The following is a 27829-nucleotide window of genomic DNA, read 5'->3' as shown; positions in this document are numbered from 1 at the left end:
ATGGTGGCTAAGTAAAGGATCCGGGTGGCTAATGAGAAACACAGCAAAAACATCACGCAGAGAGCAAACGTAGCCAAGACCCTGGTGAGGAAAGACATGGGGGCTGCTGACGTCATGTGACATGATCTGGGTGCACGCCGTGAGTGTGTGTGGAGTCGCCCGCCTTTGTGTGCATTGTTGAAATATACAATAAATCCTGACTTCGTTTTTTTTTCTTTATTGAAGTAACATGATACATAAGTTTAGGACGTGACGCAGCCGGTCCACAAGTCTTTATCAACTGATATGCAGCAAATAAAATATGCCCCTTAAATATGTCATATGAATTAATGTAGTTACATAATCATAGCAATTTACAGTTAGCGGACATGTGAACAAGGATATGAAAATCCAAGTACAGATAAAATCATTCAAAAAGCAAACTTACAGTACAATATTGGAATGTATGGTCGCATCACATGTAATAATTAACAGTGAATAGTGATCCCCCTGTAAAGGTATAAAATGGCGACTGAGAATACATATCCGACAGTTGTACGTTTGATATATTTTTTTGCAATGGGTCCCTATGGTGGACAGGTAGATATATCTATAAAACATATATTGCTGTCGAGTGTATACACTCATGAGGCATATGCCCAACAGTGGCCCCAGTCTGGATGGAAGCCTAGACATTCATCCACCATCTGGACTCGTGGCAAAAAAAATTAAAACTTTCTGCTTTCCTATACAGTTAAATAAACAGTATACATACGGATAATAGAAGAACACACTTTTGACCTTCATCTAGTGAATGGAAACCTATTGGAATATTAAAGTATAAGCTGGGAGACTTTCCCAGAGTATATTCTGGCTAAGTGCGGAAGTGCAATGTGCCCTTTGTAAAAGGAAGCAAAGCGAGTGTCAGAACTTCTTGTATACTTTGTAGACTGGAGTTTACTCACACCACAAATATTATTTATTGTTCTGCTTGATACATGGAGCGTTGACAAATCTACTCCTTAGATTTATGTGCATTGTGTCCTCATGTCACAGTATAGGGATGCAGTGTGTACTAAATTACCAGATCACTCTAGTGTTCATTGATTGGTACTTTGTGTCTGGAGCATTAGACAGAGCTGTCATCAGATGGCAGCCAGCTGTTCACTTGACCTGTTGTCATGCAATTGGCTGTCATGTCACTAGTAGTTCCCCAATAGGCAGAGAACCTCAGGTTTCCGACCTGATATAGCATATATAGATTTTCACAGATGTGGTAAGTGGATGCATCCTATGCCTCATGGGAGCTTTGTCATTAAGATCTGTAGCTAAGACTTTTGTGTATGTGGTGTAGGGAAGGTGACCTGACAGACGGACGGACTTGTCAGAATAGAGAAAGGAAGGTTTGCACAGTTTAGACAGGTGTCAGTTATTACAGTGGGGAAACCGCTAGGAAAGTGTAGTGGACGTGCACTACCTTGGGTTGACCATTAGAGGGCAGGGAGGAGTGTGAGCACAGGACTTGACATCAGCTTAGGGCTTAAGAAACCGTTGGTCATGGGGGGCGGAGTTAGAGGGAACCGGGAAAGATAAAAATTGGACAGGAGGGTTCCAGAAAGTGCCAGTCCCCAGGGGGAGCTCAAGTGATGAGGACACTATGACAGTTGTGGCACTGAGGAAAACCCAACCAGGGGTCTGAGGCGAGAGAAAGTCAGGGGGGTGGTCCTGACACGAAGACCGCAATATAGACAAGGCACAGAGATAAAACATATCGTATTGAGGAAGACGTCTGACAAGTAAAATTACTGTTGGTTTACAGGCCTAACGCGGCCACAGTGACGGACCTGTCAGGAGCGTCAATAAGCGGAAAGGGACGGTACGTATATATACGTCCCTGGTGAAGAGTACGGTGTGTAATGTGTATTGTAATCGGAGGGCCTTGAAGAGAATTGTGGTGTGCTGAGAGGCCGTGAGGTGAACGGCGAGAGAATAAAACTTGGACCTGTTGCACCCGAAACCTGCCTCCAAATTGTCTCTGTTATGTCTCTGCGCGGTAAAAGAGGGACCACCCCCAGTCCATTCCACCGACCCTACACTTGGCGTAGTCGGCAGGATCAATGCTGCTAATACAATATCTTCTGCGGCAAGCCTGCCTCTGAGGAATGGACACGGACTTGGACTGCTCTGTTTGGATTGTAAACACCTGTGGATTACAAATTACCAACCTGTGGATTACAAATTGGGAGTGCTGTGGCGCATCTGCGTTGCCAGCAGAGGAACTGGGGCAGTACCAGGTCTGGAGCAAGATGGCGGTGCTACTTCAGCGCAGAGGAGAGATCCAGGTGTTTGCCGTTGTCCCCAATGGACTGGGGCCCTCTCCTACGTATCCCTGGGGACAGAAATATGTATCAGGAGGCCGACACCTCCACATACTGGACCCTGACAGGTGGGTGGAAAGGCCTGCTGATGCCCCACCCCACAGAAGGAGTGGCATAAAGGAAAATTTTGGCTGCGGCTGCCTGGCGCCATTCGAGTGCTGCCCATCGGACAATATGCGGCGCTGTGGATGTCGGGGCATCGGGTGCCTGGAGTGGCGGTGGCGCCGGGAGGTTGAGTCACGTCAGAAAACGTCTTCCTCAGAGTCACAGGCAGGAAGCTGGATGCTGAGCGGAGAAGTGGAACCTTTGCGGAGCCAGCGGGGGAGCGGCCACTGAAGATACCAGCAGGGAACCTGCCCGCGGAGCTCCTAAACCTGGAGGCTAGCCCCGTCTGACGGCGGGGTGAAGAGCGGAGACTGCAGGAGGAGCCGTGTGATAACGTGATGGAGGCCACGGTGCTGGGGAAGGTGAGAGTTCCCCCGGTCCCATCAGTGGCTCCACAAGCGGCCCCCACCATTCAGCCGCAGCCCGCAGCATCCTGTGTCCCGTAGAGCCTGATCAGGGAAGGCCCTACGGTCTACGCGGAGCTGAGCGGGGCCTCTGCCCCTAATCCCGAGCCACCCCGCCCGGCGACACCATGCTCGGTGTCGCTGGTGCGGAACCTGTCACCAGAAGATGCTGTTGTGTCCCCCTGCCAGAAGTGACATCTTCTCCGAAGCCGGCTGTTACTTCTGCTATACCGGCTCCGGCTGAAGACCCGGATGCGGCCCACCCTGTGACCGCGTCTATGCCGAAGTTGGAGCCGGCTGCGGCCTATGTGTCGGTTCCTGTGGCCCGTTCAGCGAGGAATACGGCTGTCCCTGCTCGCCACCTGGTCCCAGCGGCTGCTGGGCCGCAGGCATCATCAGCCGCCTCTGCTCCGCCAGCACCCTCGGTTAAATCCCGCCCATCGGACTCCGGGGCCTATGCCGGACCCTCCGTTTGGGTCGCGGGGGTTATAAAGAAAAAGAAAGCCCGGGAGCAGGAGGTGTGGAACTTGCTTCACACCAAAGGAGAGGCTGGCATGGCAGCCACACGATCCCTGGGATGGCTCGTGTATACGAACATACCCAGAGGATACAGGTTCATACGAGATCTTGTGACCGGCCAGAAGGTTTATATCAACGTTGCTTCTGTCCGTCATGGCCGGGCCTTGCAGGAGGGGGACTTAGTATCCTATTATAAGGAGCATTGTCCCCGCGGCTACTATGCAGTAGCCGTGCTCGCGGAGCCTGAAGAACACAAGCCCCCGTAGGAAGAACTGTAGGACACTCTCTGTATCCCAGGAGCTCCACGGCTGTGGGGATTAATAATAATAATAATAAATTTATTTTTATAGCGCCGACATATTCCGCAGCACTTTACATTTCAGAGGGGATTTGTACAGACAATAGACATTACAGCATAACAATAATCACATACAGTAGATTATAACAAATACCAAGAGGAAAGAGGGCCCTGCTCGCAAGCTTACAGTCTATGAGGAAAGAGGGAGACACGAAAGGTGGGTGGTAACAGTTACCCTGATTGTATGGACCAGTCATAATGTTAAGTGTGTAACAGTACAGACACAGAGGGCTAATGGAGGCATAAAGCATGTGGGAACATGATGCGGGGAACCTGGTTATGGTAAAACTTTTGGCTCTGCCACACAGGGATAGATTAGGTTAATGTGTTGAGGCGATAGGCCAGTCTGAATAAATGCGTTTTCAGGACACGCTTAAAATTGTGGGGATTGGGGACTAATCGTATTGACCTGGGAAGTGCATTCCAAAGAATTGGCGCGGCACGTGTAAAGTCTTGGAGACGGGAGTGGGAGGTTCTGACTATTGAGGATGCTAATCTCAGGTCATCAGCAGAACGGAGGGCGCGGGTAGGGTGGTATACTGAAACAAGGGAGGAGATGTAGGGTGGTGCTGAGCCATGGAGGGCTTTGTGAGTGAGGGTAATAAGTTTATACTGAATTCTGGAGTGGATGGGTAGCCAGTGTAATGACTGGCACAAGGTAGAGGCATCGGTGTAACGATTGGTGAGGAATATGATCCTGGCTGCAGCATTCAAGACAGATTGGAGGGGGGAGAGTTTGGTAAGAGGGAGACCGATTAGAAGAGAGTTACAATAGTCGAGACGAGAATGAATAAGAGAAACAGTAAGAGTTTTTGCAGAGTCAAAGGTAAGAAAAGGTCGAATTCTAGAAATGTTTTTGAGGTGCAGATGACAAGAGCGAGCCAGTGATCGAATGTGGGGGGCAAAGGAAAGCTCGGAATCAAGTATGAACCCAAGACAGCGGGCCTGTTGCTGGGGAGTAATAGTGGAACCACACACAGAAATGGCAATGTCGGGTATAGGTACATTAGTAGAGGGAGGAAACACCAGGAGTTCAGTCTTTGACAGGTTCAGTTTCAGATATAGTGAGGACATGATATTAGACACAGCGTTTAGACAATCGCCGGTGTTTTCTAGAAAGGCTGGCGTGATGTCAGGAGAAGAAGCGTATAATTGGGTGTCATCAGCATAGAGATGGTACTGGAAATCAAATCTACTGATTGTTTGACCAATAGGGGCAGTGTACAAGGAGAAGAGGAGGGGACCTAGAACCGATCCTTGGGGGACCCCAACAGTAAGGGGAAGATGAGAGGAGGAGGAACTGGCAAAAGATACAGTAAAGGAGCGGTCGGAGAGATAGGAGGAGAACCAGGAGAGAACGGTATCCTTGAGGCCAATGGAACGGAGCATAGTTAGGAGGAGCTGATGATCCACAGTGTCGAATGCTGCAGAGAGATCCAAGAGAATTAGCATGGAGTAGTGACCATTTGATTTAGCTGTTAGCAGATCATTAGAGACTTTAGTGAGGGCAGTTTCAGTGGAGTGTAAAGAGCGGAAACCGGATTGGAGAGGGTCGAGAAGAGAGTTTTCTGAGAGATAGCGGATAAGACGGGAGTGGACCAGGCGTTCCAGGAGTTTAGAGATGAAGGGAAGATTAGAGACAGGGATTCCTTGCTACCAGTCACCGGAAAGTGAATTGGACTGTCGGGAGTTCGTTGCACTGTTGTGCAGGTCATAAGGACAGTTCGCGTTCAGATTTTTAAAAAAAAATGTTGTTTATCTGTGGTTTCTGTTTTTGTTTTTCTATGTTCCTCTTACAGGATAGTCTACGTTTACTTGTTAGCCTGACAGAGCGGGGATATGAAGAAGAGAGGGAGTGTCCAGGTCAAAGGAAGGGGGAGAAAATCTGCTATGTTTATGTTTTATTATATGTTGGTTTTAAAGCACTAGCAAAAAGAAAAAAAAAATTTAAAAATGGGGTACTTGTGATATTGTAAAGTTGTTTTGATGCATAACATGCACAAGAAAATGCAACAGGTCCGGGTAAGAGAGGGTCTGAGCGACCAAAGGGAAGTGTGAGATCCACAGGGGTCTATGTGTTGGGAAGGTCTGGGAGACCGAGACACCGACCATGATGTGTAACCAAAAGAAAGTCAAAGAGATGGAAGACGTGAGAAAGACAGTCACCCTAGGTCAGGTCCCTGACACCACGGACACCCCTGAAGGAAGAAGGCGGACGTCGACAATGATCTGGTAGGTGTAAGGCCTCGATCATGGCGTACCGGATAGTGGAAGGTGACAGAAGGGGAGAGTAGGGGAAGGTACACGCTGGAAAGAGAATCCAGGTGTACCTAGCCAATTTGAAAGACGTTGTCATGTGGCATGCGCGCCGGCGAGTAGCAGTAGGCTGCTCGGAGCATGGTGCTCCCGGTTTGGTTCGGCCCCCGTGGATGGTGGGTATGGCCCAACAGCTGGTCCGACAACAGAAGGTAGGGTAAGCTTCAGAACAACGAAGGCAGGGATTACGATTGTCGAGGACGACAATAGACAAAGGAAGGAGAAGTGTAGGAAAGGTGACCTGACGGACGGACTTGTCAGAATAGAGAAAGGAAGGTTTGCACAGTTTAGACAGGTGTAAGTTATTACAGTGGGGAAACAGCTAGGAAAGTGTAGTGGACGTGCACTACCTTGGGTTGACCATTAGAGGGCAGGGAGGAGTGTGAGCACAGGACTTGACATCAGCTTAGGGCTTAAGAAACCGTTGGTCATGGGGCGGAGTTAAAGGGAACCGGGAAAGATATAAATTGGACAGGAGGGTTCCAGAAAGTTCCAGTCCCCAGGGGGGAGCTCAAGTGACGAGGACAATGTGACAATTGTGGCACTGTGAGGAAAACCCAACCAGGGAGACAGAAGCGAGAGAAAGTCAGGGGGGTGGTCCTGACACGAAGACCGCAATATAGACGAGGCACATAGATAAAACATACCGTATTGAGGAAGACGTCTGACCAATAAAATTGCTGTTGGTTTACGGGCCTAAGGCGGCCACAGTGACGGACCTGTCAGGAGCGTCAATAAGCGGAAAGGGACGGTACGTACATATACGTCCCTGGTGAAGAGTACGGTGTGTAATGTGTATTGTAATCGGAGGGCCTTGAAGAGAATTGCGGTGTGCTGAGAGGCCGTCAGGTGGACGGCGAGAGAATAAAACTTGGACCTGTTGCACCTGAAACCTTCCTCCAAATTGTCTCTGTTACGTCTCTGCGCGGTAAAAGAGGGACCACCCCCCCAGTCCGGCCCACCGACCCTACAGTGGTGCACAGTATCATTTATATCAAGGATGGGCACATCATTGCTGCAACCTGTGCCGCCGCACAGAGGCCTAAGAGCTAAGGGGGTCCACATCTACCTCCAAAGTAGGACACAGCTTCTGTCATAGACAGAACTATTGGACTGCAAAGTGCCCATAAACTGTTCAAAGGGGCTTTCAACCTAGCAAAGAGGTTCTACGCCAGCTGTGTTTTTTCTGGAAAGTAGCACCCATTGATGATTTTATAATCACTGTCATGCTGAGTTCTCCAGAACATTTTCTATCCTTACAGGTGTAAAACAGTGACCGGGTTGTAGTCATGTCAGCACATTCCGTACTTACTGTGCTGGCAGCTGCTTCTTCACTGCTGTTTCCCCCATTCTTCCTTGCATTCAAAAGACAGGAGACAGAGTCCAAAGCAACTTTAAACAAAACAGATTTATTTTCTTCAGAACCCAGCACATCCATAATACTTCCAGCACACTTGTCACAGTACCAGCAATGCATTTTCTTCGTCTTTCCCTAACTTCTTCTGCTTCACAGGAACAGGCCACAAAGATATAACGGGACGAGGAGCCCGGTGAAAACGTCACTTCAATATATCTCCCTGAAACAAACTTCGTCCCAGACACGGAAATACTATCTACTAGGTTGTCCACCCCTTCAATGGTTATCCTGTCCGTGCACTTTCACAGTGGCCCACTCTAACGTCTTCTGTACCCAAACTACTTCTGTAAATTCTTCACTCTTCACTACATTGCTGCAGATACTGTGCACTTAACTCTTCTCTTCCCTCCTATTACTCCCACTCTCTTCCTAGGATGGCTGGGCTTCTGCTTCAGAATGCTTCATGGTAGCTAAGCAGCCCAGGCCAGAGGCACCCTGAGTAGCACACAGGGGTCCATGCCTGACTGACTATATACAGGAAATCTCTCTCACTTATTCCCCAGCTACCACTCCTAGAATTAACCTCTAAGTGTCCTACAACTAAATCTTCCTATGCAGTGTACTTGATGCCCCCATCTAGTGGCCCTTTTCCCTAACTGCACTGTCCCTAGCTTACATATCATACAATCTAATATATAAAGCTCAAGTGTGAGTATGTATGTATGTGTGTATGTCCGGGATTGGCATCCGCACTGTCGCAGCTACAGCCACAAAATTTGGCACAGTCACACATCTGGACCCCAAGAGTGTCCTAGGCTATGTTGTGAGGTGAAATTTTAACCCCGCGCATTCCAATTCACCCAACAATTTTGCCCCTATCTACATAATGGGGAAAAGTGTGTGTGTCAAGCCCCGCCCCTCATTATGATGTCATAATGGTTGCCATGGTGACGCTGATGTCATCATAGGTTGCAAGCCCCATCGCTCATTATGATGTCATAATAGTTGACTATGGGATGGAGGATGTGTGATGGGTATATGGGCACTGGACTATGGGATGGAGGATATGTATGATGGGTATATAGGCACGGGACTATGGGATGGAGGATGTGTGATGGGTTTATGGGCACTGGACTATGGGATGGAGGATATGTATGACGGGTATATGGGCACGGGTGTTATGAATGGGTCACCGAGGAGGGAAAAAAAGACAACAAGCTAAGTCTCAGAAAACGAGAGAAGTTGGTAACTATGCAGATTGCAGATCCCTGATCTTAACCGCACAACTAGCAGCAGTCGTGGAGCTTTTCTACGATGGTCCTAGACGCCTCGTCACAACCGGAGAACTAAATAAGCCTAAAGCAGGAAAAGAGGAAAACTAACTGCCCCAGAGCAGACCCCAAAGGAAAGACAGCCCCCCACATGTATTGACGGTGAAACAAGATGAAAATACAAACAAAGGCAGGAAAATAGGCTGAGCAAACGATGGAGCCCGGCTAACTAAAAAGGACAGGAAAGGAAAGACACTGTATGCAATCTGCCAAAAAAACCTACAAAAATATTGTCCAACACTTCTGATAGCAAAATTAACCCTGAAGTCACTAGACTTCTGCACCTATATCAGCACTCTGAAATATTCTGAGACAGAGCAAAAAGAGGCCAATCTAATAAGGGACAAAAAGCAGATTGGCAAATACTGATAAATAGGAGTGGAAATTCAGCATAGCCCCAGCAGGGGCAGGCTCATTACTAGTGTTGAGCATTCCGATACCGCAAGTATCGGGTATCGGCCGATACTTGCTGTATCGGAATTCCGATACCGACTTCCGATATTTTTTCAATATCGGAATTCGGCATCGGAATCGGAAGTTCAAAGTTGATTGACAGACTGACATCATCATGATGCGCGGTGTGTGCGCATCATGATGCGCCGTCATTTCGGGCCTTCCGGGGGTCTCTGCCGGCCTGCCGGGGGGCTGTGCCGGCCTGCCGGGGGGGCTGTGTGGACTGCCCGGGGTCTGTACCGGCCTGCCGGGGGGCTGTGTGGACTGCCGGTGGTCTGTGCACCCTGTGGGGGTCTGTACCGGCCTGCCGGGGGGCTGTGCCGGCCTGCCGGTGGTCTGTGCACCCTGTGGGGGTCTGTACCGGCCTGCCGGGGGGCTGTGCCGGCCTGCCGGTGGTCTGTGCACCCTGTGGGGGTCTGTACCGGCCTGCCGGGGGGCTGTGCCGGCCTGCCGGGGGGCTGTGCACCCTGTGGGGGTCTGTACCGGCCTGCCGGGGGGCTGTGCCGGCCTGCCGGGGGGCTGTGCCGGCCTGCCAGGGGGCTGTGCCGGCCTGCCGGGGGGCTGTGCTGATGTCCGGGGGTCTGTGCAAGCATCGTCCGATGGGACTACAAGTCCCATCGGGCGATGCCTGCTACCATGACAGTGATTGACACATTAGCCAATGATGGGACAGTAGTAGTCCCATCATCCGGCTAATGTGTTAAATGTTAAAAAAAAAAAAAAAAAAAAATACTACATACATACTACATGCATGCTACATACATACTACATGCTACATACATACTACATATATACTACATGCATGCTACATACATACTACATGCTACATACATACCACATACATACTACATACATACTACATATATACTACATGCATGCTACATACATACTACATATATACTACATGCATGGTACATACATACTACATACATACTACATACATACTACATGCATGCTACATACATACTACATGCATGCTACATACATACTACATACATACTACATACATACTACATACATGCTACATACATGCTACATACATACTACATACATACTACATGCATGCTACATATTTACCACATACATACTACATACATACTACATACATACTACATGCTACATACATACTACATATATACTACATGCATGCTACATACATACTACATGCTACATACATACCACATACATACTACATACATACTACATATATACTACATGCATGCTACATACATACTACATACACTCACTGGCCACTTTATTAGGTACACCTGTCCAACTGTGTGTTAAGACTTAATTTCTAATCAGCCAATCACATGGCGGCAACTCAGTGCATTTAGGCATGTAGACATGGTCAAGACAATCTCCTGCAGTTCAAACCGAGCATCAGTATGGGGAAGAAAGGTGATTTGAGTGCCTTTGAACGTGGCATCATTGTTGGTGCCAGAAGGGCTGGTCTGAGAATTTCAGAAACTGCTGATCTACTGGGATTTTCACGCACAACCATCTCTAGGGTTTACAGAGAATGGTCCGAAAAAGAAAAAAAAACCAGTGAGCGGCAGTTCTGTGGCCGGAAATGCCTTGTTGATGCCAGAGGTCAGAGGAGAATGGGCAGACTGGTTCGAGCTGATAGAAAGGCAACAGTGACTCAAATTGCCACCCGTTACAACCAAGGTAGGCAGAAGAGCATCTCTGAACGCACAGTGCGTCGAACTTTGAGGCAGATGGGCTACAGCAGCAGAAGACCACACTGGGTACCACTCCTCTCAGCTAAGAACAGGAAACTGAGGCTACAATTTGCACAAGCTCATCGAAATTGGACAGTAGAAGATTGGAAAAACGTTGCCTGGTCTGATGAGTCTCGATTTCTGCTGCGACATTCGGATGGTAGGGTCAGAATTTGGCGTAAACAACATGAAAGCATGGATCCATCCTGCCTTGTATCAACGGTTCAGGCTGGTGGTGGTGGTGTCATGGTGTGGGGAATTTTTTCTTGGCACTCTTTGGGCCCCTTGGTACCAATTGAGCATCGTTGCAACGCCACAGCCTACCTGAGTATTGTTGCTGACCATGTCCATCCCTTTATGACCACAATGTACCCAACATCTGATGGCTACTTTCAGCAGGATAATGCGCCATGTCATAAAGCTCGAATCATCTCAGATTGGTTTCTTGAACATGACAATGAGTTCACTGTACTCAAATGGCCTCCTCAGTCACCAGATCTCAATCCAATAGAGCATCTTTGGGATGAGGTGGAACGGGAGATTCGCATCAGGGATGTGCAGCCGACAAATCTGCGCCAACTGTGTGATGCCATCATGTCAATATGGTCCAAAATCTCTGAGGAATGCTTCCAGCACCTTGTTGAATCTCTGCCACGAAGAATTGAGGCAGTTCTGAAGGCAAAAGGGGGTCCAACCCCTTACTAGCATGGTGTACCTAATAAAGTGGCCAGTGAGTGTATATACTACATGCATGCTACATACATACTGCATGCTACATGCATGCTACATACATACTACATACATACTACATGCTACATACATACCACATATATACTACATACATACAATACATTCATACAATACATACATAGACATACAGTACATATAACATAGAGTAACATACTTACCAATACTTGTCACATTGTTCCCTGAAGCCATTGTCTTTTCCGGAATAAATATTAACATAACAAACCACAAAAATACTCACCCACGATCCGAAGCAGTCCACGAGTGTGTCCCACGACGATCTTGGGTAGAGAACGGCAGCATCAGATGATGCTGCCGTTCTCTACGGGCTGCAGGAATCCAATGACGGAAGGTAGGTATCCTTCCGCACTGTATTCCTCCGCCACTTAAAAAAAAAAAAGTCCCTAGTCTCACTTTATGCCATTGCTGCGTGGGAAATTCCCACACAGCAATGGCATAAAGTGAGACTAGGGACTTTTTTTTTTTTTTTTAAGTGGCGGAGGAATACAGTGCGGAAGGATACCTACCTTCCGTCATTGGATTCCTGCAGCCCGTAGAGAACGGCAGCATCATCTGATGCTGCCGTTCTCTACCCAAGATCGTCGTGGGACACACTCGTGGACTGCTTCGGATCGTGGGTGAGTATTTTTGTGGTTTGTTATGTTAATATTTATTCCGGAAAAGACAATGGCTTCGGGGAACAATGTGACAAGTATTGGTAAGTATGTTACTCTATGTTATATGTACTGTATGTCTATGTATGTATTGTATGAATGTATTGTATGTATGTAGTATATATGTGGTATGTATGTAGCATGTAGTATGTATGTAGTATGTATGTAGCATGCATGTAGCATGCAGTATGTATGTAGCATGCATGTAGTATATATGTAGTATGTATGTAGCATGCATGTAGTATATATGTAGTATGTATGTAGCATGTATGTAGTATGTATGTGGTATGTATGTAGCATGTAGTATGTATGTAGCATGCATGTAGTATATATGTAGTATGTATGTAGCATGTAGTATGTATGTAGTATGTATGTAGTATGTATGTGGTATGTATGTAGCATGCATGTAGTATGTATGTAGTATGTATGTAGTATGTATGTAGCATGCATGTAGTATGTATGTAGTATGTATGTAGCATGTATGTAGCATGTATGTAGCATGTATGTAGCATGTATGTAGTATGTATGTAGTATGTATGTAGTATGTAGCATGTATGTAGTATGTATGTGGTATGTATGTAGCATGTAGTATGTATGTAGCATGCATGTAGTATGTATGTAGCATGCATGTAGTATGTATGTAGCATGCATGTAGCATGCATGTAGTATGTATGTAGTATGTATGTAGTATGTATGTAGTATGTAGCATGTATGTAGTATGTATGTGGTATGTATGTAGCATGTATGTAGCATGCATGTAGCATGCATGTAGCATGCATGTAGCATGCATGTAGTATGTATGTAGCATGTATGTAGTATGTATGTGGTATGTAGCATGTAGTATGTATGTAGCATGCATGTAGTATGTATGTAGCATGCATGTAGTATGTATGCAGTATGTATGTAGCATGCATGTAGTATGTATGTAGTATGTATGTAGTATGTAGCATGTATGTAGTATGTATGTGGTATGTATGTAGCATGTATGTAGCATGCATGTAGCATGTATGTAGCATGCATGTAGCATGCATGTAGTATGTATGTAGCATGTATGTAGTATGTATGTGGTATGTATGTAGCATGTAGTATGTATGTAGCATGCATGTAGTATGTATGTAGCATGCATGTAGTATGTATGCAGTATGTATGTAGCATGCATGTAGTATGTATGTAGTATGTATGTAGTATGTAGCATGTATGTAGTATGTATGTGGTATGTATGTAGCATGTATGTAGCATGCATGTAGCATGCATGTAGTATGTATGTAGCATGTATGTAGTATGTATGTAGTATATATGTAGTATGTATGTAGCATGTAGTATGTATGTAGCATGCATGTAGTATGTATGTAGTAATTTTTTTTTTTTTTTTTTTTTTAACATTTAACACATTAGCCGGATGATGGGACTACTACTGTCCCATCATTGGCTAATGTGTCAATCACTGTCATGGTAGCACGCATCGCCTGATGGGACTTGTAGTCCCATCGGACGATGCCTGCACAGACCCCCGAAGCCTGCACAGCCCCCCGGCAGGCCGGCACAGCCCCCCGGCAGGCCAGCACAGCCCCCCGGAGCCTGCACAGCCCCCCGGCAGGCCGGCACAGCCCCCCGGCAGGCCGGCACAGCCCCCCGGAGCCTGCACAGCCCCCCGGCAGGCCGGCACAGCCCCCCGGCAGGCCGGCACAGCCCCCCGGCAGGCCGGCACAGCCCACCGGAGCCTGCACAGCCCCCCGGCAGGCCGGCACAGACCACCGGAGCCTGCACAGACCCCCTGGCAGGCCGGCACAGCCCCCCGAAAGGCCCGTACAGACCCCAGAGAGGCTGTACAAGGGCAGGAAAGGGTTTTTCTTATTCCGATACCGGAAGTCCCATAGACTTGAATGGGACTTCCGGTATCGGAATCGGCAATACCGATACTTTTTTTAAAGATCGGCCGATACCATCCGATACGATACTTTGAAGTATCGGACGGTATCGCTCAACTCTACTCATTACACAAGAAACTGAATTGACCAACAAGCGCAAGTGTGAACATTAGCAAAAAACAAACTTAACTTGAGAAGACTGGAAGAGAGCTGAAGTCCAGGACCTGAGAAGCAGACTGAATCACCAGCACCAGGATAGGGAGTCGGCTGTCTTATATCCAGTCTGATACTCCAGAGATCCAATCGTTATCTTCCTCATCAGGTGGCAGATCACTACCACTTAAACCAACCTCACTACCTCTTGTCACCACCAGAGGGAGAACGGAAGGGGAACTCTCAACTGGTGGAGCCGAAAATGAGTTCATTACACACGGGACTATGGGATGGCAGATATGTATGATGGGTATATGGACACGGGACTATGGGATGGAGGATATGTATGATGGGTATATGGGCATGGGACTATGAGATGAAGGATGTGTGATGGGTATATGGGCACTCGACTATGGGATGGCGGATATGTATGATGGGTATATGGGCATGGGACTATGGGATGGAGGATGTGTGATGGGTATATGGGCACTCGACTATGGGATGGAGGATATGTATGATGGGTATATGGGCACGGGCCTATGGGATCGTGGATATGTATGATGGGTATATGGGCATGGGACTATGGGATGGAGGATAATTATAATTTGCTATAACTAACCACAGTTAGCTACTATGCCTTGGCAGCGCTAGGCTCTTCAGCTAGTATAATAATAAACATGTATATACGCGACTCATACAAATATGGCAATTATGTACAGTACATGTAAATAATAGCATCAACATTTAAAGGGGCTAAGCCCTGACCCCCTTACACAGGGAGAGCTCCATTAGGATGAATGATTAGAGGTTCATCTGAGTAGACAGCAGCTCTGCCTTATTCTAGGGATGCAGCAGTAAAGCAGCATGGTGGCCCATCCAGTATCAAGATCCTTGGGTTTCCCAGTGATCAGTCCACCCAATGTTCAGGAAGTGGGTACACAGTATAATGACATCAATACCTTAATAGATGGGAATACTTCTATAAGCCTCACGTGTAAAGAAGCTTTGCAAAAGAGGCTTCCAGCATCATACAGATTCCTGGACTACAAGATTTCCTGCTGTATTGGATCCATCTCTCACCATCACATGTCCACTCTTGCAGCCATGATAGTTAATGGAGTTAAATAATAACTTTATAATAATTTTGAAAATGAAAGTTGAACTCTAGTTGTGACAGTGAACAGGAAGTCACTTTTGGTTTGAGGAGGTTTTGGTCTGTAGACCTCTGCACCTTGTGGTCTAGTGTTTGGCTAGTTTCAATGTGATGACCTAGGAAATTGATCTATATTACAAAATTTATGTTGTTGACAGAAAAATATTCAGGATTGAGAGTCCTCAGTAGTTGATACCTTTTAATGGCTAACTGAAAAGATGGTAACACATTGCAAGCTTTCGAGACTACTCAGGTCTCTTCATCAGGCTAGACTAATACAAAATCTGAAGTCACATATTTATGCACAATACAGCCAAGAAAAAATGCAATAGATAAGACAAGTGACGTGAAGCAGAACTATCAATATGGGAGAGGGAGAAACATAAATATAAACATTGGACCAGTTCATAGATAAGGAGTCCGGATGTTTTTTGGTCCTCTGATTGGGGTCTAGTTCTGTGTTGTGATGCCCCCACACGGTTTTAAAAGGAAATTCCTTAATTGATGTAAAAAGACATAAATCCATGCGACACATTCATTCCAGCACTGACAGTGTCAAAGTTCGTCATAAATTTGTACTCCCAAACTCGTCTCTCTCTCTGAGAATTGAAGTTACCTTTCAATACCAGTAATTTCATATCCACGCTGCTGTGATCAGGGATACAGAAATGTTTTGCCACAGGTAGATCCATTCTTTTTTCTCTTATTGTGTGACGATGAGCATTCATCCTTGTTCTAAAGCTTTTGCCCTGTCTCCCCCACATACAGACCCCCAGTTGGACATTTAGTACAAATAATTAAGTACACCACATTAGATGTAATGCAGCTGAAAGTACCTGGGATCTTGTAGTCCTGATGTGAGTTGGGGATCTTTATCTTGTCCGTGGTCATTATAAATGGACAGGTTTTACATTTTTTCTGGTTGCAAGGAAAGGTTCCTGCAGCTGTTGGAGAGGACAGGGAGCTTCTGACAATGATGCTTCTTAAATTTGGGGGCTGCCTAAAACACAGCAGTGGGGGGTCTGGAAAAATGGATTTCAATCGGGCATCTTTTTGTAGTAAAGGTTGTAATTTCCGTGCAGCTCCCCTTAGCACCTCCAGATTTGGGTTGTAGGTGACTACTAGAGGCACTCAGTTATTTTCTTCTTTAGCTTTGTAATTTAGCAGGTGATTCCTTGACAATCTGGTGGCTCTTGTAATTTGGTTTTCAATTGTTCTTGGATGGTAACCCTGATTCAAAAAGGTCTTTTTGAGGCGACCAAGGTGTTTGTCTCTATCCATGGGGTTGGAACATATACGATTGTATCTGATGGCTTCGCTATAGATAATAGAGTTCTTTATGTGTTTTGGATGGAAACTGTCCCATTTAAGGTATGTTGGACGGTCGATTGGCTTCTGATACAGGGATGTCTCTATTTCATTGTTTTTTAGCTTAATGATGGTGTCCAAAAAAATTAATCTCAGTACTGGAGTAGTTGAGTGTTAAATTGATGGTGTGATGAAATTGATTAAACTTTTCGTGGAACGTCTTCAGCTGTTGCTCAGACTCCGTCCAGATGATTAAAATATCATCAATGAAGCGGTAGTAGGTCAGGGGCCTGATGGGGCATGAGGACAAAAAGTCGCTTTCAAGCTTTGCCATGAAAAGATTTGCATACTGTGGAGCCATTTTACTTCCCATAGCTGTGCCAGTCTCCTGTAGATAGATCCTGTTGTCAAATTCAAAGTATTTGTGGATGAGGATGAATTTTATAAGTTTCACCACAGCATCAGTCCCTGTGTTTTCCATGAAGAATTTGCAGGCATTTAAACCATCTTGGTGTGGGATATTAGAGTACAAAGATTCCACATCCATGGTGGCCAGGATGGTTCCTTCTGGTAGAGGACCTATTGCTGCTAGTTTATTCAATAGGTCAGTTGTGTCCTGAATGTAGCTGGATGTATCCTTCACCAGTGGTTTAAGAATACCCTCTACCCATCCAGATACCTGCTCAGTGAGGGTGCCCACACATGAAATAATTGGTCTTCCTGGATTTCCAGATTTGTGGATTTTGGGAAGCATGTAGAATGTCCCTATTCTTGGAGTCTCTGTTGTTGACAGATGTATTAGTAGCGCTTTCCTTTCACTGCCAGTTTTGGTCTTTTAGTGCCCCTCACTATCTTTATCTTTTTTATCTGACATTCCAGGACCCAGAACTTTTTTTCCAGCATATGAGGGCTTGTTTTTTTTCTGAATGACTTGTATTTTTCTGTGGAATAATTTCCAGGTACATATAACATTAAGAAATTTTTATAAATTCTTTATTGGGAGGAGTATAAACAATGTAAATGTTTTATGTGCTGCACAAATAGAGTGTTGGTTGTAATCTGTGGTTCAGTATGAATATGAACATAGATCATTTTTATAGTTTTATTTATGTTTTATTAGTTTTAAACAATGTATGCATAGCTGAAAAAAAATATCATTTGTATTTATGTCGCTATATTCTGAGAGCCATGTTTCACAATTTTCCATCAGTGTAGCTGCACAAGCGGTAATTTTTTGTGTGACGAACTGTAATTTTCACTGGTAGCATTTTGTGGTGCATGCAAATATTTGGTCAATATTTATTACACTATTTGGGAGGTAAAATGAACAAAGAAACAAGAAACCGCTGTTAAGCATAATTGTCATGTCATCGACCCAATTATGTGAGTCGATATGATCATCACTAGTGGTGGCCGAACCTGAACAGTAAAGTTTGGGGTCCATACTGAACATGTAGTGTCCGTGCGCGGACTCTGAACACAGACTTCGCCAGGAAGTGTGTTTCCCAAGCTATCATCTGTGTGACACTGTGAGAAACACCGGCTGCTCTGATTGGTGGTAAGTTCATTACAGTCAAAACACTGCAGTTCCCAAGCTGTCAGGTGACAGCATGTGAGCGGAGGTAAAAAGGTTACAGCTAGTCATTGGCATCAGCTGAAGAGAATACTGCTCTCATCACATTACACCTGCTCTCGCTGATAGCCGCCAGAGCAAGCAAGGCTAATAGGAGTATTCATCAGCCGGCGCCTGTGCAATAAATAAGTTACATAGGGTATCTTTTATTTTTGACAACCAGGGCAGGCAAAACAGACAGCTGTGGGCTGCTGCACTCAGCTGTCAGCTTTATCATGGCTGGTTATCAAGAATAGAGGGGTACCATGCTGTTTTTTTAAATTACTTAAATAAATTTTAAAAAATGGCATGGGGTCACCCCCATTTTTGACAACCAGCCAAGCTAAAGCAGAGAGCTGAGGGCTGTTATTGTCCGACTGGGAAGGGGCCATAGATTTTGGCCCTCCTCAGCTTAAAAATAGTAGCCAGCAGGTGCCTCAGAAAAGACACATCTATTAGATGTACCAATTCTGGAGCTTTGACCAGCTCTTCCCACTTGCCCAGGTTTGGGGTTGATGTCAGCTGTTTTATGGTTGCTACACACACAAAATAAGGTTGCACTCTATCATGCTAAAGCATGTCAATATAGAATATATGAAAACTGAGCAGCAATACAGCTATGGAGTATTAAGAAAAAATATGAGACGCTTAGCATATAACTTGGCCAAATTATATCTGCCCATCAACCAACGTCAAGGTGGCCTCAAAATCTGATGGGTACCTACACTGTGTGAATACCTCTCTAAGGCTGATGTCTGAATTCCTGGGTGAACGTGGACACCTCTGTCAGCAATGCCTGCATTTATGGGTAAGTAGGGACCTGCTGTAGTTAAAATCACCACCTGGTGGAGGGCGGAGTGCTCGGTCAGTAAGCTAATATACAAAAGACAAAAACTGACTGGCACATCCATACTAGTGTGAATAGGTGCATACCATGAGGAGCTACCTCCATATACAATACACAAAATAAGGTTGCACTCTATCATACTAAAGCATGTCAATATAGAATATATGAAAATTGAACAGCAATACAGCTATGGAGTATTAAGAAAAAATATGAGACGCTTAGCATATAACTTGGCCAAATTATATCTGCCCATCAACCAACGTCAAGGTGGCCTCAAAATCTGATGGGTACCTACACTGTGTGAATACCTCTCTAAGGCTGATGTCTGAATTCCTGGGTGAACGTGGACACCTCTGTCAGAAATGCCGGCATTTATGGGTAAGTAGGGACCTGCTGTAGTTAAAATCATCACCTGGTGGAGGGCGGAGTGCTCGGTCAGTAAGCTAATATACAAAAGACAAAAAACTGACTGGCACATCCAGACTAGTGTGAATAGACCCCATGGCATGACATCCAGGTCCCAAGAGCTAGGAAACTTGTTGATCATGCGCAGTGCATGATCATCATGTCTCTCTGTCAGTGCAATGCTGCTTCATCTGCATGCTATAGAAGCGATCAGCCTGCAAAAAATGATTGTTCCATAGTTGGACAAAGTAAAAAAAAAGTTAGAAAAAGTAAAAAAAAAAAAAAAAATTTAATAATTGTAAAAATATTTTTAAAAAAACAAAAATAAAAAATCAATATACCGTATATTCTATCTCTAAATAAATATTTGAATGAAAAAAAATAAAAGTACAAATATTTTGTATCGCCGAGTCCGTAACGACCCAACCTATAAAACTGTCCCACTAGTTAACCCCTTTAGTGAACACCATAAAAAAAGGCAAAAAACAATGCTTTATCATCATACCGCCGAACAAAAAGTGGAATAACATGCGATCAAAAAGACAAATATTAATAAACATGGTACCGCTGAAAATGTCATCTTGTCCCGCAAAAAACAAGCTGCCATACAGCTTGATCAGCGGAAAAATCAAAAAGTTATAGATCTCAGAATAAAGTAATGTAGAATTTTTTTTTATAAAATAGTTTGTATTGTACAAAAGCGCACAAATATAAAAAAAAAAGAAATGAGGAATAGCTCTAATCGTACTGACCCAAAGAATAAAACTGCCTTATCAATTTTACCACACACGGAATGGCATAAATATCCCCCGAACAAAAAGAAATTCATGAATTGCTGGTTTTTGTTCATTCTATCTCCCAAACATTCTTATTCACGTTGACCACATATGGGGTATCTTCGTTTTCGGAAGAAATTGCATAAAAAATTATGGGGTCCATTTTTTCCTATTATCCATTGTGAAAATTACAAATTTGGAGCTAAAACAACATTTTATCAGAGAAAACATCATTTTAAAACTTAAAGCATAGAAATCCCCTCGCAGGGGGGTGCGTGTGAAAGAATAAATGGAAAAGTATACAGTATCTTCCTTGTCATATTCTAAGCTTTATAAAACTGTAGAACAACATTCTTAACACTACTAAATTAGGGTTGGAGGGGGGGAGTAAACAGTGAGTGCTGTTATTGGGAACTGAGTCAATGTGGATTAATGGAAGTTTTGTTTCAGGCTTTATGTTTATCAGTGGCGGTAACAAGTGCGCGCTCAGAAGAAAATAGGTAATTAACTGTTGGATCTATTTTCTTAAGCTATTCCTTGTAAAAGTGAAAAAATAAGGATAAAGCAACATTTTAGAGTACAAATTACAATTTTATTTTTTATTTGACTTTGCACCTGAAGGGTTAAACAATTTTCTAACAGCAGTTATGAAGTATTTGAGAGATGCGGTTTTTAAAATGGTGTCACTTTTGGAGACTTTCCAAGGAATAAGCCCTACAAAGTCCATTTAAATCTGAATAGGTTCCTAAAAATAACAGGTTTTGTAAATTTCTTTTAAAAATTATAAATTTGCTGCAAAAGTTTTAAACCCTTTAACATCCTAACAAAATACAATGGCATTTGAAAAATGATGCAGAAGGTAAAGTAGACATATGAGAAATGTATTAATTAGTTTGTACAGCATGACTAACTGGTTTAAGGATATAAAGATTGAAAGTCTGAAAATTGTGAACTTTTCAACATTTTTGCCAAAACTACAATATTTTTACAAAAAAAGCATATTGACCTACGTTTACTACTAACTTAAAGAGAATCTGTCACCTCATTTTTCATATATAAGATGTGGCCACTGCCATTAGGGGCTTATCTACAGCATTCTGTAATACTGTAGATAAGCCCCCGATGTAACATGAAAGATAAAAAAAAGAGTTAGATTATACTCACCCCGGAGTCCGGTCCGGCGCCTCCCATCTTCTAGAGATGACGCCCTCCTCCTTACTTCTGCCGCGGATCCTGCGCAGGCGTACTTTATCTGCCCTGTTGAGAGCAGAGTAAAATACTGCAGTGCGCAGACGCCGGACCTCTCTGACCTTTCCCAGTGCCTGTGCACTGCAGTACTCTGCTCTGTCCTCAACAGTACACGTTTGATATTGCTGCGTCCATAACGATCTGCTCTATAAAACTGTCCTACTAGATAGCCCCTTCAGTGAACACCGTAAAAAAATAAATAAAAAACAAATAAAAAAAATGCTTTATCATCATACTGCCGAACAAAAAGTGCAATAAAACACAATCAAAAATACTGATGTAAATAAAAATGGTACCACTGAAAACATTGTCTTGTCCCGCAAAAAAACAAGCAGCCATACAGCTCCATCAGCAGAAAAATAAAAAAAGTTATATCTCCCTGAATAAAGCGATGCAAAAATAATATTTTTTTCTATAAAATAGTTTTTATTGTGTAAAAATGGCAAAACATAAAAAAATATAAATGAGGTATCGCTGTAATCGTACTGACCCAAAGAATAAAGCAGCCTTATCAATTTTACCACACAGGGAACGGTTTAAAAAAACTAAAATAAAAAGCAGTTCCTGAATTGCTGTTTTTTGTTTATTCTCTTTTCCAAAAATCAGAATAGAAAGCAATCAAAAAATGTCATGTGCCCGAAGATGCTACCAATAAAAGCGCCAGCTCGTCCAGCAAAAAACAAGCCCTCACATAACTTTGTCAGCCAAATTATGAAAAACTTATAGCTCTCAAAATATGGTGATGCAAAAACTAGTTTTCACAATAAAAAGCGTCTTTTAGTGTGTGACAGCAGCCAAACATTAACCCCTTTCTGACATCTGACGTACTATCCCGTCCATGGGACCCGGGCCCCTATGCCCATGGACGGGATAGTACGTCATAGCGATCAGCGGCGCTCACGTGGTGAGCGCAGCTGATCGCGGCCGGATGTCAGCTGATTATCACAGTTGACACCCGGCACTATGTGTCAGGGGCGGTCACAGACCGCCCCCAGACACGTTAAGCCGTGGCACACTGTGATCAAAACACGATTGCAGTGTACCGGGGTTTAGGGAAGCATCGGCAGGGAGGGGGCTCCCTCCGTGTTTCACTGAGACCCCCCGCAGCAGCGCAATGTGCAGCGCTGCTGCAGGGGCCTCCTTCCCTGCAGGTCCCCGGATCCAAAATGGTGGCGGGGACCTTCGGGGGCCTGCAGGGAGGAGGCTTCCTCATGCCTGCAAAGCGGCACGATGAGGAAACCTGCAGCACTGCCTGTGACAGATCGCTTATTTGTCACAGCGATGTTATGTCCCCCCTGGGACACTGTAATAAAGTAAAAAAAAAGGTGTAAAAATAATTTATAAAAATTCGCTAAATAAATAAAAAAAAATTCCCTAATAAATTCATTTTTTTTTAAATAAAAACAAAACAATAAAAGCACACATATTTAGTATCGCCGCGTCCGTAGCGACCCGCCCTATAAAACTGTCCCATTAGTTAACCCCTTTAGTGAACCCCTTAAAAAATAAAAATAAAAAACAAATAAAAAAATAATGCTTTATTATCATACCGCCGAACAAAAAGTGCAATAACGCGCGATCAAAAAGACGGATATAAATAACCATGGTACCGCTGAAAATGTCATCTTGTCCCGCAAAAAACAAGCTGCCACACAGCATCATCAGTGAAAAAATAAAAAAGTTATAGCTCGCAGAATAAAGCGATGCAAAAATAATTATTTTTTATATAAAATTGTTTTTATTGCATAAAAGCGCCAAAACATAAAAAAACGATATAAATGAGGTACCGCTGTAATCATACTGACCCAAAGAATAAAACTGCCTTATCAATTTTACCGCACGCGGAGCGGTGTAAAAACGCACCCCCCAAAAGAAATTCTTGAAATGCTGGTTTTTGTTCATTCTGCGTTCCAAAAATCGGAATAAAAAGCGATCAAAAAATGTCACGTGCTCAAAAGTGGTACCAATAAAAACGTCAACTCGTCCCGCAAAAAATAAGACCTCAGATGACTCGGTGGGTCAAAATATGGAAAAATTATAGCTCTCAAAATGTGGTGATGCAAAAACTATTTTTACAATAAAAAGTGTATTTTAGCGTATGACAGCTGCCAAACATAAAAACTCGCCATAAATAGTAAATCAAACCCCCCGTTATCACCCCCTTAGTTAGGGAAAAATAATACAATTAAAAAAATGTATTTATTTCCTTTTTCCCATTAGGGTTAATAATAATAATAATAATTTTTTTTATATAGCGCCAACATATTCCGCAGCACTTTACAATTAAGCGGGGACATGTACAGACAATAAATTCAATACAAGTTAAGACAATTCAAACAGTGACATTAGGAGTGAGGTCCCTGCTCGCAAGCTTACAATCTACAAGGGTTAGGGTTACAACTAAGGTTAGGGCTAGGGGTTAGGGGTGTGTTGGGGTTAGGGTTGGAGTTAGAATTGGGGGTTTCCACTGTTTGGGCACATCAGGTGCTCTCCAAATACAACATGGCGTCTGATCTCAATTCCAGCCAATTCTGCGTTGAAAAAGTCAAACGGTACCCCCCACATATAGGGTATCAGCATACTCAGGACAAATTGCAAAACAACTTTTGGGGTTCAATTTCTCCTGTTACCCTTAGGAAAATAAAAAATTGGGGGAAAAAACATCATTTTTATGGAAAAAAAATATGATTTTTTATTTTCACGCCCGGGCGTTATAAACTTCTGTGAAGCACTTGGGGATTCAAAGTGCTCACCACACATCTAGATAAGTTCCTTAAGGGGTCTAGTTTCCAAAATGGGGTCACTTGTGGTGGGTTTCCACTGTTTAGGTACATCAGGGGCTCTCCAAAGACAACATGACACCTGCAGACCATTCCATCAAAGTCTGCATTCCAAAACGTCACTACTTCTTCCCTTCCGAGCCCCGACGTGTGCCCATACAGTAGTTTTCTCCCACATATGGGGTATCAGCGTACTCAGGACAAATTGGACAACAACTTTTGGGTTCCAATTTCTCCTGTTACCCTTGGGAAAATAAAAAAATTGGGGACTAAAAGATCATGTTTGTGGAAAAAATATGATTTTTTCATTTTCACGCCCTGGCGTTATAAACTTCTGTGAAGCCCTTGTGGGTTCAAAGTTCTTACCACATATCTAGAAAAGTTCCTTGGGGGGTCTAGTTTCCAAAATGGCGGTCACTTGTGGGGGTTTTTCCACTGTTTAGGCACATCAGGGCTCTCCAAACGTGACATGGCATCCGATCTGAATTCCAGCCAATTTTGCATGCGCTGAAACAGTGGTTCCCCCCCACATATCAGGTATCAGCGTACTCAGAAGAAACTGCACAATAACTTTTGCAGTCCAATTTCTCCGGTTACCCTTGGTAAAATAAAAAAAATTGGACCTGAAGCAATTTTTTTGTGAAAAAAAAGTTAAATGTTCATTTTTTTTTTAAACATTCAAAAAATTCCTGTGAAGCACCTGAAGGGTTAATAAACTTCTTGAATGTGGTTTTGAGCACCTTGAGGGGTGTAGTTTTTAGAATGGTGTCACTTTTGGGTATATTCTATCATATAGACCCCTCAAAGTGACTTCAAATGTGATGTGGTCTGTAAAAATAAAATGGTGTAAAAATGAGAAATCGCTGGTCAACTTTTAACCCTTATAACTTCCTAACAAAAAAAAATTTTGGTTCCAAAATTGTGCTGATGTAAAGTAAACATATGTGAAATGTTACTTATTAAGTTTTTTGTGTGCCATATCTCTGTGATTTAAGGGCATAAAAATTCAAAGTTGGAAAATTGCGAAATTTTCAAAATTTTCACCAAATTTCCATTTTTTTCACAAATAAACGCAAGTTATTTGAATGAAATTTTACCACTAACATGAAGTACAATAAGTCACGAGAAAACAATGTCAGAATTACCGGGGATCCATGGAAGCGTTTCAGAGTTATTACCTCATAAAGGGACAGTGAGCAGAATTGTAAAAATTGGCCCGGTCATGAACGTGCAAACCACCCTTGGGGGTGAAGGGGTTAAAACTTGATATAAATCAGGTATCACTGTAATCGCACCACCCCGAAGAATAAAGTCGCCTAATCACTTATACCACACGAGGAACATCGTAAAATTTGAATAAAACCAATTCTTCACAAGCTGTTGATTTTTTCATTCTGCCTCACAAAGATCGCAGTAAAGCCCCCTTACACACTGCAATATCGCTAGCAATATCGCTGTAAAGTCACCGATTTTGTGACATTGCAGCGATATTGCTAGCGATATCGCTGCATGTGATATTTACCTCCGACCGGCTCCCCCGCTGATTATCGCTGATCGCGCGAGAAGCTCCTGGACCATTCCTCGTCGGCCACTTCCTGCTGGGCATCCTGTGGCGCCGACGAGCGACGCGTGGACGCGGGCGGGAGGACGCAGGATCGCCGCATCTGACAGGTAAGTAGTGACCCCCGAGCGCTGCTATGTCGCTGGTGAGATCTGCCTGTGTGGCAGCTCACCAGCGATCCTGACAGCGTCATATCGCTAGTCGGGATCGCTGGTGCATAGATAGGTGTAACGGTACCATTAGGCTTGGCGCACATTTATCCTGCGCTCTACGCTGAGCGCTTACATCGGGGTTTCCATGTAAATCTCTGAAATACATATGGTAATTCAGACAGAACACCCGGCGGAAGATTCCGCATAAGGCAGATGGAGGCACTGTGGACGCCATGTGACCTGTGATCCAGCGGTGTCCGTCTTTTTAAGATTGCATAAAAGTGCCGTCGGCCACAGTTTTGTGCACTTCTGAAAAGGACACCCCTTGCAAACGTATAAAATAATAGGTTTCAAGTAAAATTTTTGTGAAAGAAAAATAAATGTTTATTTTTTCCTTCCACATTCCAAAAAGTCCTCTGAAACACCTGAAGGGTTAATAAACTTCTTGAATGTGGTTTTGAGTACCTTGTGGGGTGCAGTTTTTAGAATTGTGTCACTTTTGGGTATTTTCTGTCATATGGGCCCCTCAAAGTCACTTCAAATGTGAGGTGGTCCCAAAAAATGGTTTTAAAAATTTTGTTGTAAAAAAGAGAAATCACTGGTCAACCCATATAACTTCCTAACAAAAAAATTATATTTTAAAAATGGTGCTGATGTGAAGTAGACATGTGGTAAATGTTATTTATTAATCATTTTGTGCGATATGACTCTCTGATTTAAGGGCATAAAAAATACAATTTTGAACATTGCGAAATGTTCCAAATTTTCACCAAATTTCCGCTTTCTTCACAAATAAACGCAAGTCATACCGAAGAAATATTACCACTATTATAAAGTACAATACAGTATGTCACGAGAAAACAATATCAGAATCAGTGAAATCCTCGTAAATTGACAGTGGTCAGGATTACAAAAATTGGCCTGGTCAGGAAAGTGAAACAGGCTTCGGCGTCAAGGGGTTAAAGTGACACTGGTCAGATTTATAAAAATTTGGCCTGGTCATTAAAGTTAAAATTGGCTCAGTCATAAAGTGGATAAAAAACATAATGATTAATAACTTGACAGAAGAAGCCAATTAATGGCTTTCTACTTGTAGGGTAATTAATATCAGAAATGCTATTCAATACATACATGATAGTGGAATTTTATTCACGCTTTTTATGCTTTTTTTTGGAGAAACAGAATAATTTTTACTCTCAAATTCTTTTTTTTTTTTCAACATTTTAGAGACCACAAGAAGAGAAATATCCTGTAGGACCTTGGCTACTGGCATTGTTTGTCTTTGTTGTCTGTGGATCAGGTATGAACATAAAGAAAATACAGACTTAAGAGCATAACAAAATTAACATGAGATGTCAGTGGCTTTTGACTTTCCAAAAATCATTCTTTTTTGAGTGAATATGTCAAGTGAGGAGAAGATGTAGATTTTTATATAGCTGCATATTGAATATTGGATGGTTCCTAACTGTAGGGTGAACATGCTACCATTTACTAATGATGAGCGAATCTTCTGAAATTGGAGTTCACTAGCTTGGCTGAATTTGCTTGGGAAATTCAATTAGCAGAAAATCTATCTGCCTTTACTAGAAAGTACTCCAAATCTTACAATTGCACAGAAAAA

At 43.6% G+C, this 27829-nt stretch overlaps 1 protein-coding gene across 1 annotated transcript; it reads left to right on the top strand.

Moving 5' to 3' along the window:
- Positions 1 to 27537, top strand: SERP2 (stress associated endoplasmic reticulum protein family member 2). Its single transcript, XM_073580476.1, is given in 2 exon segments — positions 1 to 84; positions 27436 to 27537. Coding segments are annotated over 2 exon segments (186 nt in total).
- The last annotated feature ends 292 nt before the right edge of the window (positions 27538 to 27829 follow it).

This window comes from Dendrobates tinctorius, unplaced genomic scaffold (assembly GCF_039654945.1).
Source record: "Dendrobates tinctorius isolate UK_male_01 unplaced genomic scaffold, ASM3965494v1 ptg000064l, whole genome shotgun sequence".
Taxonomy (NCBI): domain Eukaryota; kingdom Metazoa; phylum Chordata; class Amphibia; order Anura; family Dendrobatidae; genus Dendrobates; species Dendrobates tinctorius.
The sequence above is the reverse complement of the archived record's forward strand: the minus strand, read 5'-3'. Positions and strand labels throughout refer to the sequence as shown.